General features: G+C 39.4%; 1 protein-coding gene across 4 annotated transcripts; it reads right to left on the reverse strand.

Moving 5' to 3' along the window:
- Positions 1–334: 334 nt before the first annotated feature.
- On the reverse strand, positions 335–14371 carry LOC110042126 (uncharacterized). Of its 4 annotated transcripts, none has more exons than XM_020747472.2 (6): positions 13729–14371; positions 5490–5762; positions 4901–5170; positions 3549–3653; positions 3087–3265; positions 335–2758 (listed from the first exon to the last, which is right to left on the reverse strand). In XM_020747472.2, exons 2-6 carry the CDS (start codon positions 5725–5727, stop codon positions 2387–2389), a joined length of 1164 nt encoding a protein of 387 aa, XP_020603131.2. In that variant the 5' UTR covers positions 5728–5762; positions 13729–14371; the 3' UTR covers positions 335–2386. The 4 variants fall into 4 exon arrangements, with proteins under 4 accessions (XP_020603131.2, XP_020603130.2, XP_020603128.2 ...); XM_020747471.2 differs by having other exon boundaries at positions 4901–4993; positions 11425–14371; XM_020747469.2 differs by having other exon boundaries at positions 11425–14371.
- Positions 14372–14928: the final 557 nt, after the last annotated feature.

The following is a 14928-nucleotide window of genomic DNA, read 5'->3' on the forward strand; positions in this document are numbered from 1 at the left end:
ACGGGAATTTCAAAGTAACCAAGTTCGAATTAGCGGGGTCATACTAAATCATAAGAGAAGGTGATGTTTGTCCATACGAATTACCAGCAGTAAATTTTTTGAATTTTAGCTGGTTTAATCATGGAGGATGATAATGGGGAGATGGGAAAGCTGAACTAAGTATTCTGCGCCAAAGGTATATCATGACTGTATAAAAGAATCTTCATGAATTAAGCAGGTCTTTAGGATTTTCTGAACTTTCTTGCTGCAGACATATGATTAGTGGCTGTCTTCTCTCTCTCTGCTCAGGAAGGAGAGAACTGATTTTTATAGTAATGATCATGTCCTTACGAAATTGTTCTCTTGTGGTTTATTGAATAATGTTTCCTCCTCACTTCAGTAAAACAAAGTCCAAGAACTCCATGAGTTGGCCATGAGAAGTCAGGTATAATAGACAATTTGTAATCGTGATAGACTATTGATGACCTTATACATGGAAAAACTATTAGTACCCCGACACCTTTTATAATAACAATACCACCCCTTTCATAGTCTAACTACCTTTTTTGTAAGCATATCTATCATCTACCAGATAAACTATTTGATTATTAATAAATACTACTTTTTTGCCATTACCTTGGCTAATACCCTGCTCGCATTAGATAAAGTGGTTTAAATTCTTAAGTTTGTGCCTTTAGATCATTTACTACCTATGTTCATAGACATCAAAGCTCCCATTATTACAAGTACAAGTTAATTTATTGAAACCCCGTGGTAAACCTAACCCTGCTGAGTTAGTGTGAACGAGATTTTTTCCATTTCGTGTGGTCGAAATAAGTACTAACTTATATATGATAGTTGTGTAGTGTTATGAGCTCAAAATATTTACTAAATTAAGAGTGCACGTTCTGACTGTTTTGGTTAATCTAGAAATCTGTATAACTGTTCCACTTAGGTGAAAAATTAGAAATTAAACTTGTGTCGAACGTTTCGTTCTTTACAAACCAAACTGAACTTGTATTTGAACCTCACGCTTCAGAATAGTTGCATAAAATTGCGCGGGCCTTTATTGTCAATTTGCTCGTCACCATTTGTTTAACGAAGTTGAACCAGTTTTTAGGTCTCATAAGGGTCAAAAGTTCTTAACATTTCCTTCGCCTGTGAGAAATCTGCATTTAATAATTTATGTATTGAATCAGTTGGCATGCATTCTCAGAGCGAAACATTTTTAATTTTAGGGAAGTACTCCATCAATAATATAAGATCTCTCTCCTTAAGTCATTCTGAAACGTCTCTCCTCTCTCAAACAACCTTAGATGCGGAACTCTTTTCGGTAATAAGCCCACTAAAACACCTTTTGCGCAATTATAAACTCAGGGCTTGTCGGGATATTGAGATGGGCTTACTTTGCACTTTTGATATACTTTTGGTCGGAAACTAGCGATAACCCTAGTAAGCAGGCTGTCTTTTATTGCACTGATAGCGCTTTCACAGCGCCTAGTTAGTTATCTAGTCTTATTTTCCCTTCTAGAATGATAATTAAGTAGCATGTGCTTCAAAGTTTGATTCTTGACGAACTTTAGAAGCCCGAGGAAAAACTTACCCTGCCTGCGGTGGGCGCTAGTACGGCATAGTGTTAAGTACAACAGAGCTTATGCATATTGGGTTAGTTGATTTAAAGTCACTCCCAAGACTCCGGTTAAAAGGGCAATTCCTTCTAAACCTTGGGTATCATCCCACCGTTTTGGCATGGGCAATGTTTTCATCCTTGCAGCCTTGAGCCGTGATTTCTTTGATGAGAAACATTACCGATTTGCTCTTCAAAAGCGATGCTAGTGGGTTATTTAGTTCGATCGATATAAATATGAATATGGGCCATAAGGTGACCACATCTGCGATAAAATACTAGTATAATTATTGTTACTAAATAATATAGACATATGTTTATGTGCCATATGTTCCGGGGTAGTTCTTAGATATATTTCTTTTCTGTCTATGTACTATGCTATTTGATTTTACTGCATGTTCTTAATATTTTCCTTTTCGCCTTTATTGGAAACGCGCTTTCAGTATACGAGTTGGGCTCTTGAATCCATAAGAAGACTGAAATGTCTGTAGATCACGTCTCAGTAATATGTTGATGCACGATGCTGCAATACGCAACGATTCTGGTGTTGGGTAGGAATATTAAGATAGTGCAGTAAATCATATGCAGTTGGAACATCTTTGCTGTTAGCCGACTACGTTTCGACAGATCTAAATCCGTAATTACACGAAGTATAATCTGCATCTACTTTTTTGCACTTCGGCTTCGATCCTGCACTTTGTTTGAAACCACAGTCTTGCTGCTGTAAAGTGTTGGGACACAATCCGAAGTGGATGGTTCTAAAAGTACCATTTGATTCAGCTAGACGGAAAGAGGACTGTTCCATGCCAGTGGCTCAATGTCTTCAAATCCTTCAGTGCTAAATTCACAGCTAGCGTATCGTTTTAAGTGACCTAACGCCTTTCTTCTCTGTCTCATTTCTTTCCTCAAAGATGTTTTCTGGCAAACTCTTTGTGTTACGTGGGCTTTAACTGTAGATTTCTTTCGCCTCTCAAAGAAACATAGCCCGCACGCCCACCAAAAGTCTTCCTCGGCGGTTTTGAAGCCATTTGCTCGTCTTCTTCCGCCACTTGTGCAAGTCGTTCGGCGGCTCATAAGTTTTAACAGATCAGGAAGGTCAGGTTGTTCGACAACGTACCGAGCGCGAACATCACGATTGTAGTGCATTGAGACCTGGAGAAACAAAAGAAGTCCACAAAACAAACGATAAGCGTTTCATTGCACATAAATGTATTAGCAGATCTGCAGAGACTGACTGGTTTCAGCTGGTCAATGACGGGTTGTAAAGGTGGGTGAGGAGGAGGAGGAGGAGGAGGAGGAGTAGGAGTAACCGTGGGGTCCCGAACCTGCGTTTATAAAACTAAGAAATACTGATGCTCATCAAAATGAGGATAAATAGTACTGCAATTAATTCAGTCAGGTTTAAAAACTTGATGATCTATCAACTTGATCGATACTTTTCATATAAGAGTGACATGACATCATTGTGTCGACGACTCACCTTTCTTTTGTCAAGTTTCGTATCTGGTCGCAGAACAACTTTGCCAAAAACAAGTGGATTTGTCTTCAAACATGTTGGAGTTGAGCTGGGGTTCTCGTCATTAAGATGAAGCTTTGAAAGCTCTTGACGAAGCTTCGAGGCTACTCTGTTAACAACAGCGTTTGAATTGAGGGATTCTGCTGAAGAAATGTTTAATAGGTCAGTTGTAACTTTAAACTCTATGGTACTACATTACTACGCCAATCTTGTTGCTACGAATGTAGCACTATAAAGAGTTTTGCCTTAGTGTCTCGCTCTTCTTATCCTTGAAGCTCAGTGAACCTCGTTATTTCGAACTCGGTTATCTCGCACTCCTCAGTCGCTTACCTATCTGGAACTATTTTCAAACAGCTTAAACAGCTACAGTGTTTTCACCTTCTCTTTTGTCGTGCGTTGCTTGACTAGTACTTGGTAATAACCTACCTATCGCAATTTCGTCAACTTCTGTGAAATTGGAGCCTTTGAACGAGTGATTCTGGACTTCACAATGTTGCGAGGGTATTCTCTGAATGTCATTTCCAGCGACACCTAACAAAGGGCAAAGAACAATTAACTAGTTACTCGAATCTCTAAGAAAAAGACCTTCCCTTATATAGTTGTAACGTTTTGAGAGTGAAGCCAGCGTACCTGTCAAATACTTCTATGATTACTAGCGTTGGTAGCTACAGCTGTTGTATTCGTACCTCAGTGTACAGTTTGCAATGCAGTGGCTTTCAGTTCTACTACTGAGTAGCCTAAGAAAATTTTACATCACTGGCAACATTCTAACATCTAACGATAGCAACCTGGATACCTGGTAATTACTAAAGCGTGCTGGTTTTACAGAGCACTAATCGTAGGCCCCCGCTTTGACGTCATTCCATTGCCCACTCACTGAAATAGATCCTCCCCAAAATTAAAAAACGTATATACAAAAAAGAAAAACATAGCCTCGTACATTTCAGCTTGCACGTTTTCTGGTTTGCCATGATTTTTCTGGTTTGCATTCCATTTGGCTCTCACGTTTCTTGGCTTGCCATGAGTTAAAATGCCATGAGTTTAATGACATTCTGTGGGGAATTTCCCACTCAGTAAAATAGATCTCAGTCTGAAAGAAACCTAGCTTCGTACTTTTCAGCCCGCAGGGTTTTTTTGTCACGAGTTTACAACCATGAGTTTTTCGTCATTCTACAAGGAACGTTCACACTCACTGGAATAGATCCAGAAATAAAAACTCAGCCAAATTTCAGCTCGCACCTTTTTTGGTTTGCATGCGTTTTGCGTCATTCTATTGGGAACTTTGCCACTCACTGAAGTAAATCCGGTGGAAACCACTCAGCCTCGTACCAAATTCAGCTCGGACGTGTTTTGGTTTGCCATTAGTAGGCAGCTTTGTAACGAAATCGGACTGAAGAAAAGATAGTACGACAAAACATGATCACTGGCTGACTAAGTCGGGCTGGCCGTACATAGAAAATCTCTGGTTGGGATGTAGACACCTGTTACTACTTAGCACATATGTCGTGATAAGCGCATGAGTGAAACATTCTCCAGTACGATCTTTGCACAAATTTTATTAGTAGTCTTGCACTCTATGCTGCGTGCAGTTTGCCCTATCTTTTCCGCGCCAAACTCTTGGTATACTCTCCTATGTGGTACATTTCTTTAGCATACCAAGAGGAAATCGTTTTTATTTTCATGACTTATTTTTACCAAGCTGTGATGGTACTGGAACATGGCATTTGGAAGCTCCACCAATGGTCGATTCGTTCGTGCTGAGTAAAGGTTTTACTTACTTGACTTCTCTAGTGGTAGTTCCGGACTCCTGGTCTTGTGGCTAGCCCTTGTGGTGATTCTGAAAGGTTTTGACTTGACAGTAGTGACGACTCCTGCATGAAAACCCATCATAATAATCAGCTCCCACTTATTTCTCTCCAAGACATCCGCCTTTTCTAGTCGGTATACCGCATTGCCGTCGTCAGTTCTGTGCACTGAGCCTAAATCAACTGACACGACCGTCTGCGAGTGGTCGTGCTGCTGCAAGTTTACCTGTAGCTCAACAGGACCTGGAGAAAACGCAATAGTGTAATAATGTTTATGCGTGCAATTTTATATCGAGCTTTGATTATCTTGACTTTTTTAAACGGCAAGTAAAAAAACGTCGTGCATCAGTGGGTCTTTATCTTTATCTTTATGCAAGATTCTGAGTTCTCTTAAACTTGGACAACGGGAACTAGTTGTAGTGCAGTTGTTGATAGAGCAGAGTGAATTGTTTACAATTGTGGGTGGGGCCCACCCCATTGCTCGTTGTATCGGAGAACTTGTCTATGTGGTGGTTCTTTTGTAAGCCTATGTTAAGGCGATGGGCTTTTGAAGTCGACTTACCCACTGTGTCTTGTGTTCTAACTGCTGCTTCAGGACATCTCTGAACGTAAACTCGGACTCTTTTTATTTCATCGGATGCACGGGCCACAATAGTCACCTCTGAAGATCCCAGTCGATATTCGTACTTTCCAGACAACTTCTTTGTTCGCTTATCATAGGTGTCCATAAGGTTCATTATTTGAACCCCTACCTCAGGCTGTAAATCTTTTGGAGGAGGGTCCTTAGAGAGCCCTTCCATCTTGGCACCACAAGAGGATGGAAAACTCTGGTCGGCTGTTGGCAGAAGAAGATGAAAAGTTTAGCACTCTGAAAATCCTGGAAGCCATTATAGCAGCTAAGAACTCAAAAACAAATAGTTCGTCTGTAAGAGATTATGTGATTATCCATGAGTCCAACAAAAGATTATTTTTTGCTACTTTGAAAAGGTAACCATGCATACATAATTCAGATCACGGTCAGAGCGGATTTTCCGCTTCTGCTTTCTACGTGATACTTTTAAATTATTTAGTACAACTTTTGTCTTTCGAATGATCTTTTTGTAGAATCGAATATTGCCTGGAAATGGATTATGCGGGAATGTTGATATAAACCTTGACCCTGGCTATTCAAAATGAACGCTGTGTTCATCACGCGTATCTGAAGCCGGTAACAATTGAGTCAGGGTTATTTTCGCTTGCTTCCTCGGGCAAAGCTATATTGGTATGAAATTATATTGTAATTGCAGTTGAAGCGTGCAAAGGGGTTTGCGGTTTGGAAACTGCAATTACCAGCGCAATTCTCGATTCCGCTTTACAAGAAGGAACTTGAAGTAATAACATAAGATACGTTTGTCGACACATATTCTGACACTACTTTCTATCATAGGTCGCTAGATTAAGCGGAAAAAAACAAAGTGAAAACAACTCTACTCCCTTAAAACCGGATGTAATTTAAAATTGTTTGGATCTTAGCACACGCATGAAGATGTAGTAACATTCAAAGCAACGAAAACGATTGTAATCTAGTATAGAGATATTAATGTCCGTGGTAGCTGTAACTTTTCTTTAATAGATGTATAGTGCGATTTCTCGTGTGAAGTCGATTAGCGCGGTGAGATATTCAGTCGTTCTGTACAAACACCTTGAATTCTATCACCTGCAGTTCGTAGCGAACAGGTTATTGAAGTCAAGCATTATCTGCAGTAATGGTGTTATTTTCCGCTTGGCGTGGGCAAAATGCATCATTTCTGCTCAGAACATGTTTTCGAAATTTCATTAGAACACGTCAGTCCACAAAAATATCGTTGAATATTTTCCTTTCTTATGAAAATGCGGCGGAAACGCTCTGAGTATAGTCTGAGTATGGTGTATAGTGATGCACAACTTTGTAGACTTGATATTAAAGAAGTACAAATGCTGCTGCAATAAAAATAATCACAGAAACGCATTTCGGTGTTACAAAGCTTCTCAAGTCGTTAAAATTGTTTTCAAAATTTGAGTGGTTGGCTCCTTCTGATGTTTAAACGGTTAATGACTTTTAAGTACCACTAGTAAATGTAAAAAAATGCTAATTTGGATTTTCTAAATGTACTTGTTGTTAGCGGCTAAACGTACTCTTTGACAATATGGCGGCTTGATGAAAGCTGATTTGATGTCGAAGACACTCTGCTGCTGCTGGCGGTATGCTTTAACAATATGGCGGCTTGATATATGCTAGCTCGATGCATGTCGAACGCACGCTGCCTACTGCTCTGTTGTTATGTTAATTCATTAATTAAATCCACTTGTAATGTATTTCAAAGGCGAATTACGACAAGAACTGAGACGCTTTAACTGAATTTATTAGGTGGTTACTTCGAGTGTGTGCTCTTTGTACCGAGAATTCATGGATTAAATCTTTTCTGATTTGACTTCAAAGTATACGTGGGCGAATGGAACAAGCGGATAAATAGTTTTGACTTTAAGGGTGGAGAAGACTACTTGACATACTTCCTGTTTGTTACAGACTAAAGCCGTAGTTTGCATATCACAAGCAATAGCCATATTGGCATAATTGAAAACAGCGAGGATTTGGCAGATGTAATGTTAGTAGATTATGCTATAGTTAAAAGTCTTTGTTGAAATACACGGTACCTGTAGCGGAGAAATTGAAATACGACCTACGACTGGTAAAGCACCTTGTCGAATTTTATTAGATGGTCGCGTTGTAAGCAAAAGTCGTGCTTAACCCTCTCCGAAGGCAATCGTGTCATTTTTTCCATCACATGTTATTATTAGCCGCGTTGTATTTTCTTCTCTCGACTGAATAACTTAATATTCGACCCAAGTTTAAAATTTGTACTAGCCGTTTCTTCTTAGAAGTTAAGTGCGGTCGCCTTCTGAAACGAGAAGTTCTATTTCAATTTAACGAAGAACCGTGAAATGCTACGAAATCAGTCATGTCATGCCCTTGATAACAGACGACAACGCTTTACTGTCTTTCCTTTTTTTGAGCTATGTAGGACCTGCTGAAATTAATACGTAAGAAGTTAAATACGACCTCTGTGACTGAGAAAACACCATGCTGAATTTCATTAGTTGTCCAAGTTCTAAGCAAAATCGTGCTTAAATCTAAGACAATCGTGCTTTATCCTTTCCGGCATATGTTTTCACGACTGAGCTGCTTTGTACTTTTGTACTCTCGACTGAATGTCAGCTAACAAATTAAACCCAAGTTTAAAGCTTGTCCTAGCATTCCTCACTGGAATTTAAATGCTGTAGCCTTTTAAAATGAGTAAAAATCTTAACAGAGGACCACGAAAAGCTACGAAAAATCTGATAGTAATCCAGTTTGTCACGCCCTTGATAGTCAGGATGACAACGCTTTACTGTCTTACACGTCTTCTGCCTTAGGTTCTTTGTCTGAGCTACCGAGGTAATTTTTTCACTTACACTGATTCCCATGGAAGTTGAACTAGTTATTTTTCGCAGATGAAAGACATAAGGAAAGGTTGGTGCAATTTCTAACTAAATGTTGTATAATATGGAAGGTGAAAAATGTGAATGCCACGAAAGGTTGCTAGTCTATGGCGCTGGGACCTTTGTTAGCCTTTCCAATACTCTCCGAATCAGTTGTGCACTAAATATAAAATGAAAAATCGTTTTACTTGGTCTTGAATCACAAAACTAGTGGAAAACTACATTGGTGATATTTTTGCTGATTTAAGTGACTGTTTAGTGGATTACATGATCTCGAGTGAACGATGGACATTTCAGCTAGTTCCAAAGTCCACTGACTTTATCAGAAGATAAAGTTAGGTCGTCTGTTGTTCTACTTGATCGCATTGTGTTCTTGCTGAGGAACTGGTGGTGTATTAACGGCGAAGTTTAACAAAATAATCATCTGTACAAGTACTTACGTAGTTTTGGGACAACGTCAGTCCTGCTGAATTGTCAATTGTCTCTTTTCCGAAGATCAGTTAGTTGAAAACGACTGTTGTTTATTAGGTTTATGCACAGAGCAAACGCTCTCTTGTTGTGAATGAGAATTAAGTTGAACTGTAAAAAGAACGATGGAAATAATTTTTTTTTTCTTAGCCATGATATTGAAAGTTCAGGTAAACCAAATAGTGGCTGTTTTTCAAGTTTCGTTGCATTTACTTCCATACCTTTATCCCGTCAAGTGGTTGCTTTAGTTAAAGCAAGCAGAACTCTGCTGCTTTTGATCTAAAATAACTTACTTCTAAATCTGAACGGACGGTAATAAGAGTGGTAATTTAAGACATTTGGACGAAAGAAAGTCCTCAGAAATTTTGTAGTAAGACTATATTATTTTCTTGGCCAAAGTAGAGTCCTTCCATTACATGTTTCTCTTTGCTCTGAACTTTTATCAAAGGGATCTTTATATGTTGCACGATTTTTTTTTCCGATAGCAACAAGTTGATGCAATAGAAGTGAATGAAGATAGATAGATAAACCTCCCTGAAAACTGCTTCGATGTGTGGAGTCTACTGTTTTTGAATAATTTAACGAAACTGGTTTTTGTGCTGGGTAGAATGTAAAACTGATTATTTAGTGGCCCATCTGCAGAATTGACTCTTCAGTTTTTGAGTCTAGTTTTCCCTTCTGGGTTTTGATTCGTCGAGTAATAAAACAGTTAGAAGTTTATCATTAAAAGAAACGTTATTAAGTACAAATGTTGTTATTTATCAATAAGAATTGAATGTTTCTTATGAGGGTGAAGTCATTTCGATTAAAGAAGGAGGGAAGTGCATACCTTTCAGGAAAAATTCGTCTTGTCAGTATAGTCTGTTGGTGTCCTCGTAAATGCGTTGGGATTAGTGATAAAAATATAGCCAAAATCAGGATGGTGGCAGTAAGAGCCTGTCCACTGCCAACCCGATGTACAATTACCAGGGAGGAATGTTTAACTGTTACAAAACCCAACTAAAATATTTATCGAATGTATGACCGTCCCACGCTCAAACCTGTAGGGAAGGAAAACATTCAATTTTGACGTTGAAGTTTCCTGACATCATGACTACGATTAGTTGTGTCATTTATGTTGATATTTTGCTTTGTTTGGTAAATTCGGAACAGTCGATCAGCTGAACTGATTTGCCAGCCAGAGCCCGGTTCAGCCAGCTTCAGAGGAAAGTTCTTCCGCTGATGATCTGACGCCTTGACATTGCACAGAATCACAAATCCCTTCGAGTTACTTCGGTAGATGATTCTTGTTCTGCTTGGTGGCGGGATTTTGTTCATTTCTTGGTTTCCGACATTATCATCTATTCGAAATGAGTCGGTTGATCTAGACTTATCTGAACGTGTGATATACGTCAGCTGCCATCTTTTTAATCCTGCTAGTGGGTGCGGTAGAAACTGGCGAAATCAGGGTACATTTTTAATGACAACAATAAGTTTCCATGGAAAGGTAAACAAGTAAAATCAGTGAAAAGTGGAAAATGTTCATGATCAGGTGTTACCATTAGTTATATTGATTATCGAGAGGCTCGAAAGTGTGGCATTCGTATATAACACACAAGAACCAGTTTGTTATAGCTTGTTATGTTTTCAGTGTTGTTGCTAAACTGATAAGCACAGGAACAGGAAAGACACAGGATCGTTCACTACATACAAATGTCATTTTTTGTTCCGTGGAAACACCGTATAATTGCAATGGCACTTAACATGATGTTGAGAGAATGTCCATGTATGTTGCTATTCAGTAGTCACTCGGTTTAAACCTCGACGTTGCTTGCTACTCTTCTTGTCCCACCGGTCGTTGTCGCGTGCGTCAAACAATAAGATGGGATTGTCAGTTAAAAAAACACACACGGAAAAATTAATGTCAGTTCATCAGTTTGCTTATAAGAGGAAAAACAATATCTAAACCGGACATTAAAGAGCACGTGGACGAGAATAAGTGTGATGAACCATTTTAAAAAGCAGCCTCCATAAATTACTGAACTTTTACACATGGATGCCGCAATAAATTAGAAAAACGCATCTAAAAAGGCAGAAGCTTACTGCCTTTGTTTACTCTAAAAACTAGTTACTTTAGAATAGAGTTAAATACTCCTTTTTCTGTTATTACTTGAAACGTAGTTGTCCAGAATATTTGTAGCCTTGCAGATTTGGTTACAGTTCGACGGCAGTAATAAAACAGTTTTCTTCAGGCAGTAATGAAATAACGCAATCATTCTCTCTTGGTAATTATTTTGTCTACTCTATGCCTGGGTAAAATACGTGGTACCTTTTGAGGTGATAATGTCCTATCAGAGAAATGTGTGTATATAGTTAATCTATTTGCTGATAAGCGAGCGAGTTTGGAATCGCAAGCGGCAAAATGGCGCTGCCTCATAAGGAGATTATTTTATAGTTGCTTGCCACGTACAAGGTTCAAGTTGTCGTGTTTGTAGACCGGCGTACCTTTTCGTTCCGCTTGTGTCTAATAAGAATGAAATTTCCAGACCTACCTCTTACATTCCAGGAGCTAGACATGGTCTGTGCTGGGGCTTCCCCGGTTTGTGAAGGCAAAAGCCATTCGCTTTGATTGAATCCAACAGATAAATCGTCTCCGCACTGTGCTCTAATAAACTCATCTATGTCATTTAGCTGTTGCTCAAGTTCGGGATCGAAGGCGAATTGACTCATTTTCTCCAACGCCAGTCAGGTGAGCGGACCGATAGAAACTCTGCACGGCTAGCTTCTATGCCCTGGGAGGAAGTCGTTCCTTAAATCTTTTTGCAAGAGTAGTTCAAATGTCTCACAAAGAGTGGGAGGCGTTTCCGGTATAAATGTCAAACAAACGGGAAAAATATGACGTATGTGGCCTTTGTTTCCAGCCTCAAGCGTGGTTTCCGGGTGATTGTTTATCTAGCCAGTACTGTTTCAGTGACTAACTATGTTTGAGACTTAATCTCGACTTCATTATTTGCCACTTTGTACACAGATGTTTCGTTATAAAAAAAAGCCATATTTGATTACACCTTTTACGACAATTGCCATTTCAATTGTTAAATTTTTGCCAGCAGCTCTCAGGTACATATGGCGTGACGTTATAAGTCTCATATAGGTTGTGCATATTGGTTGGATAACATGTGTTTCTATTGTCAGAAGCTGAATAAGAACTTTAGACAACAATCCCGTTCACCAAACCAAACATAAAACAAATCCTCTTCAATTCTAGCTAGCGAAACATTTTTCATCACTTTCATGATTTCACTTTATATTCTATTATATTAAGTTACTATTTTGAATTTTCCACTTCGCTTGATTGCCGATGTCTTTTGCCCTTAAACCTTTCACTAATGGTGGAATGAGCTCCGCCATAATACTAGTAATACAGTTTTGTTATGATATAACTAAGTCAGATCTATCCTTGGACAAAATCAAGTACCGTGTAGGCTTAATTGGTCACGAGTAAGTCATTACTATGAATGACTTCAAGCGTTCAACGCTAATATATGAACACTCGTCCATAAATTTAGTGATCTCATACTGAAACTTAAATAGCGTTAAATAATAATCGTTATTCAAATATACTTAAATCAGTGTGGGTGGAAGAGCGTTGTGTACATGTCAGCTCTTCGAAATTGGCGCGCCTTGCTGACCTCTCCAATTAAGTGACCCACCGCTCCCACTGTTTCGAGTCAGAAAATCCATCTTTGCCTCTATTTACAATTTCATCCGTACCGTCAGTCTTCCTTCGTAAAAGTGAAAAGATTAAAGTGAAGGTAGTAATGCTCTCGCTACATTCAGAGTTAGCCTTGTATCCGAAATCCAGTTTCAAGAGGCATGTTTGGGTCCTCGTCTCTCAGTCACGTCGCGTTACCTTGTTGACGTCTACTCACTACAAACCTTGCACAATGTTGAACCGCAATGACGTAAGCATGTCACACCTTCCACGCAATGCAGCATATTGCGAAACCCATAGCATATTTTGTAAGTCACGTCTCTGCATGGAGTAACGTCATGTCGGGTATGCAGTCAAAACAAATTTACTCGCACATATATTTCACAGTGTACCACTATTGTCATCTAAATCAATGTGAAAGAAACTCGAGGATATGCTGATGTTTTTTTGTCCTTCCAATGGATGTGATCATGGAGATTATTTACGACTTTCTTGACCCTCGGAGCTTATTATTCTCGCTTGCCCGTGCTCGTCAACATGTTTCGTTTGTTCCGACAACCTCTAAACCGGGCTACTTCATGACATGATGGGTTAGCTGAGTCTGAGCAAACGCGCACTTCAATTTCATAATCAAAGGCAGGTTGGGGTGTCCAAACAGTTTAGACGGAGACATGAAGCTTGTTCTGTAACACGTGGACCCATTTATAACCAAACTAATCAGGGATCTCTTAGTGGCATCTTACAACAGATACGCTGTGCGTGTCGCTAATCTGAGAGGTCATCCTTAGTTAAGACACGTTTCAATTTCTAAGCCAGTTTTTAACACAACTGAGCGGATCTTTTCCAGATCTTAATCCTTGACAGGTAGGAGATAAAAGAGACAAATAACAAGGAAAACGCCGCCGTAAAATTTGAGGAGTGTGACCCATGGCTGACTGTTTACGATCGCTTAATTACGATAGCAACGAAAATCAAAAAGATTTAATTTCCTCCAAAACTCACTTTTGATGTCCAGAATTACCCCTGTGTTACATTCGGATGACGCGAAATTCAACCCATGTTCTCGAGTCAGGATATACTCAGCTTTATCACTTATGCTTTCAGAGGTGTTTCCTTTGATTAAAATGGCAGTAGGGTTTCTTACCAAAGATGGATGCATACACATATTTGTGGTCTGTTCATTTCCGTGCTTCCAATGATGATCTCCTTTTTAACCCAGCATGTAATCAAACCTTTCTGTGACGTTTCGTGTCCTTCAGTTAATTTTATTTTACATGCCTTATGTAGTAAGTGGGATAAATTTTCGCACGTGAGAGAAGCGTAGGCTTCAGCTCTGTTTTCGCTATCCTTGCCGAACTCGGGAAACGTGACTAATAGTTTGTGGACATTTAGTTTGTGGATTTCGTAGTGATTAATGGCTCTGCATCGGATTTAGCAGAACCCGGATCCATACTTAAACGGAAAATCGCCTGGTGTCTTCACTTAAACTTCCATGCGATAATTTATCTCGTCCATTTGTCAATTGATTGAGAAGATGACGGTGAAAAACGTTTAGTTTTTTCATCCACGTGATTTTGTATCCAAACTGTGAGTTGAACCCTTTCATCAGCGAATCGAGCCAGCACTGTTCAAGCGGCTTCATTTCAGATACCTTAAGAGTAACTCAGCGTCCATGGCCTCGACTTCCAACATCAGCCCTCGCACATCATCCATTTCGCTTTTTAACACCATTTTGACACGAAATACTCAACTCTTAACTGACTTCCCGAAATTTGTTCGTCTTCTCGGTACGTTTGTCGAACCGCTTTTTATTATGTACCGGTGGTATTCTAGAAAATTCTTTACATTAATTTCAAAACAGGAAGGGTAGAATATAATATCTTCTGGAATATTCAGGCTCTGAGTAAAGTGACTTCAGGGTTGGAATATTCAGGCTCTGAGTAAAGCGACTTCAGGGTTAAACTTATTTCTTCAAACATCGAACTTAAAATTCAATTAAAATAAACTTCCAAACTAGTACCAGGGATATATTTTCCTTCTTCAAAACGTACGCCGTCTATACTCTGATGTTGGCTAGATTGGACAGCTTAATGTCGAAGAATTGTTGTTCTTTATTGAACTAAATAACCTCCTTTGTCACAGCCTAAAGCTACATAGTAATGAGTTATTTAGTTAGATACGGCGAATTAACCGTCTTCGCATCATTTTGCAGAAACAGCGGCTCTTGCGCGGGAGTTCTTGCTAATGATAATTTCAGTCACCTGCCCGCCGGCGCTGGGCAGGGCTCCCGCAAATCACGTCACAACACACTTTCCGTCTGTCACGGCACTCTGTGTAATTGTCC

This window comes from Orbicella faveolata, unplaced genomic scaffold (genome assembly GCF_042242905.1).
Source record: "Orbicella faveolata isolate gen_17 unplaced genomic scaffold, um_ofav_v1 contig_26, whole genome shotgun sequence".
In the NCBI taxonomy this organism is placed as follows: Eukaryota; Metazoa; Cnidaria; class Anthozoa; order Scleractinia; family Merulinidae; genus Orbicella; species Orbicella faveolata.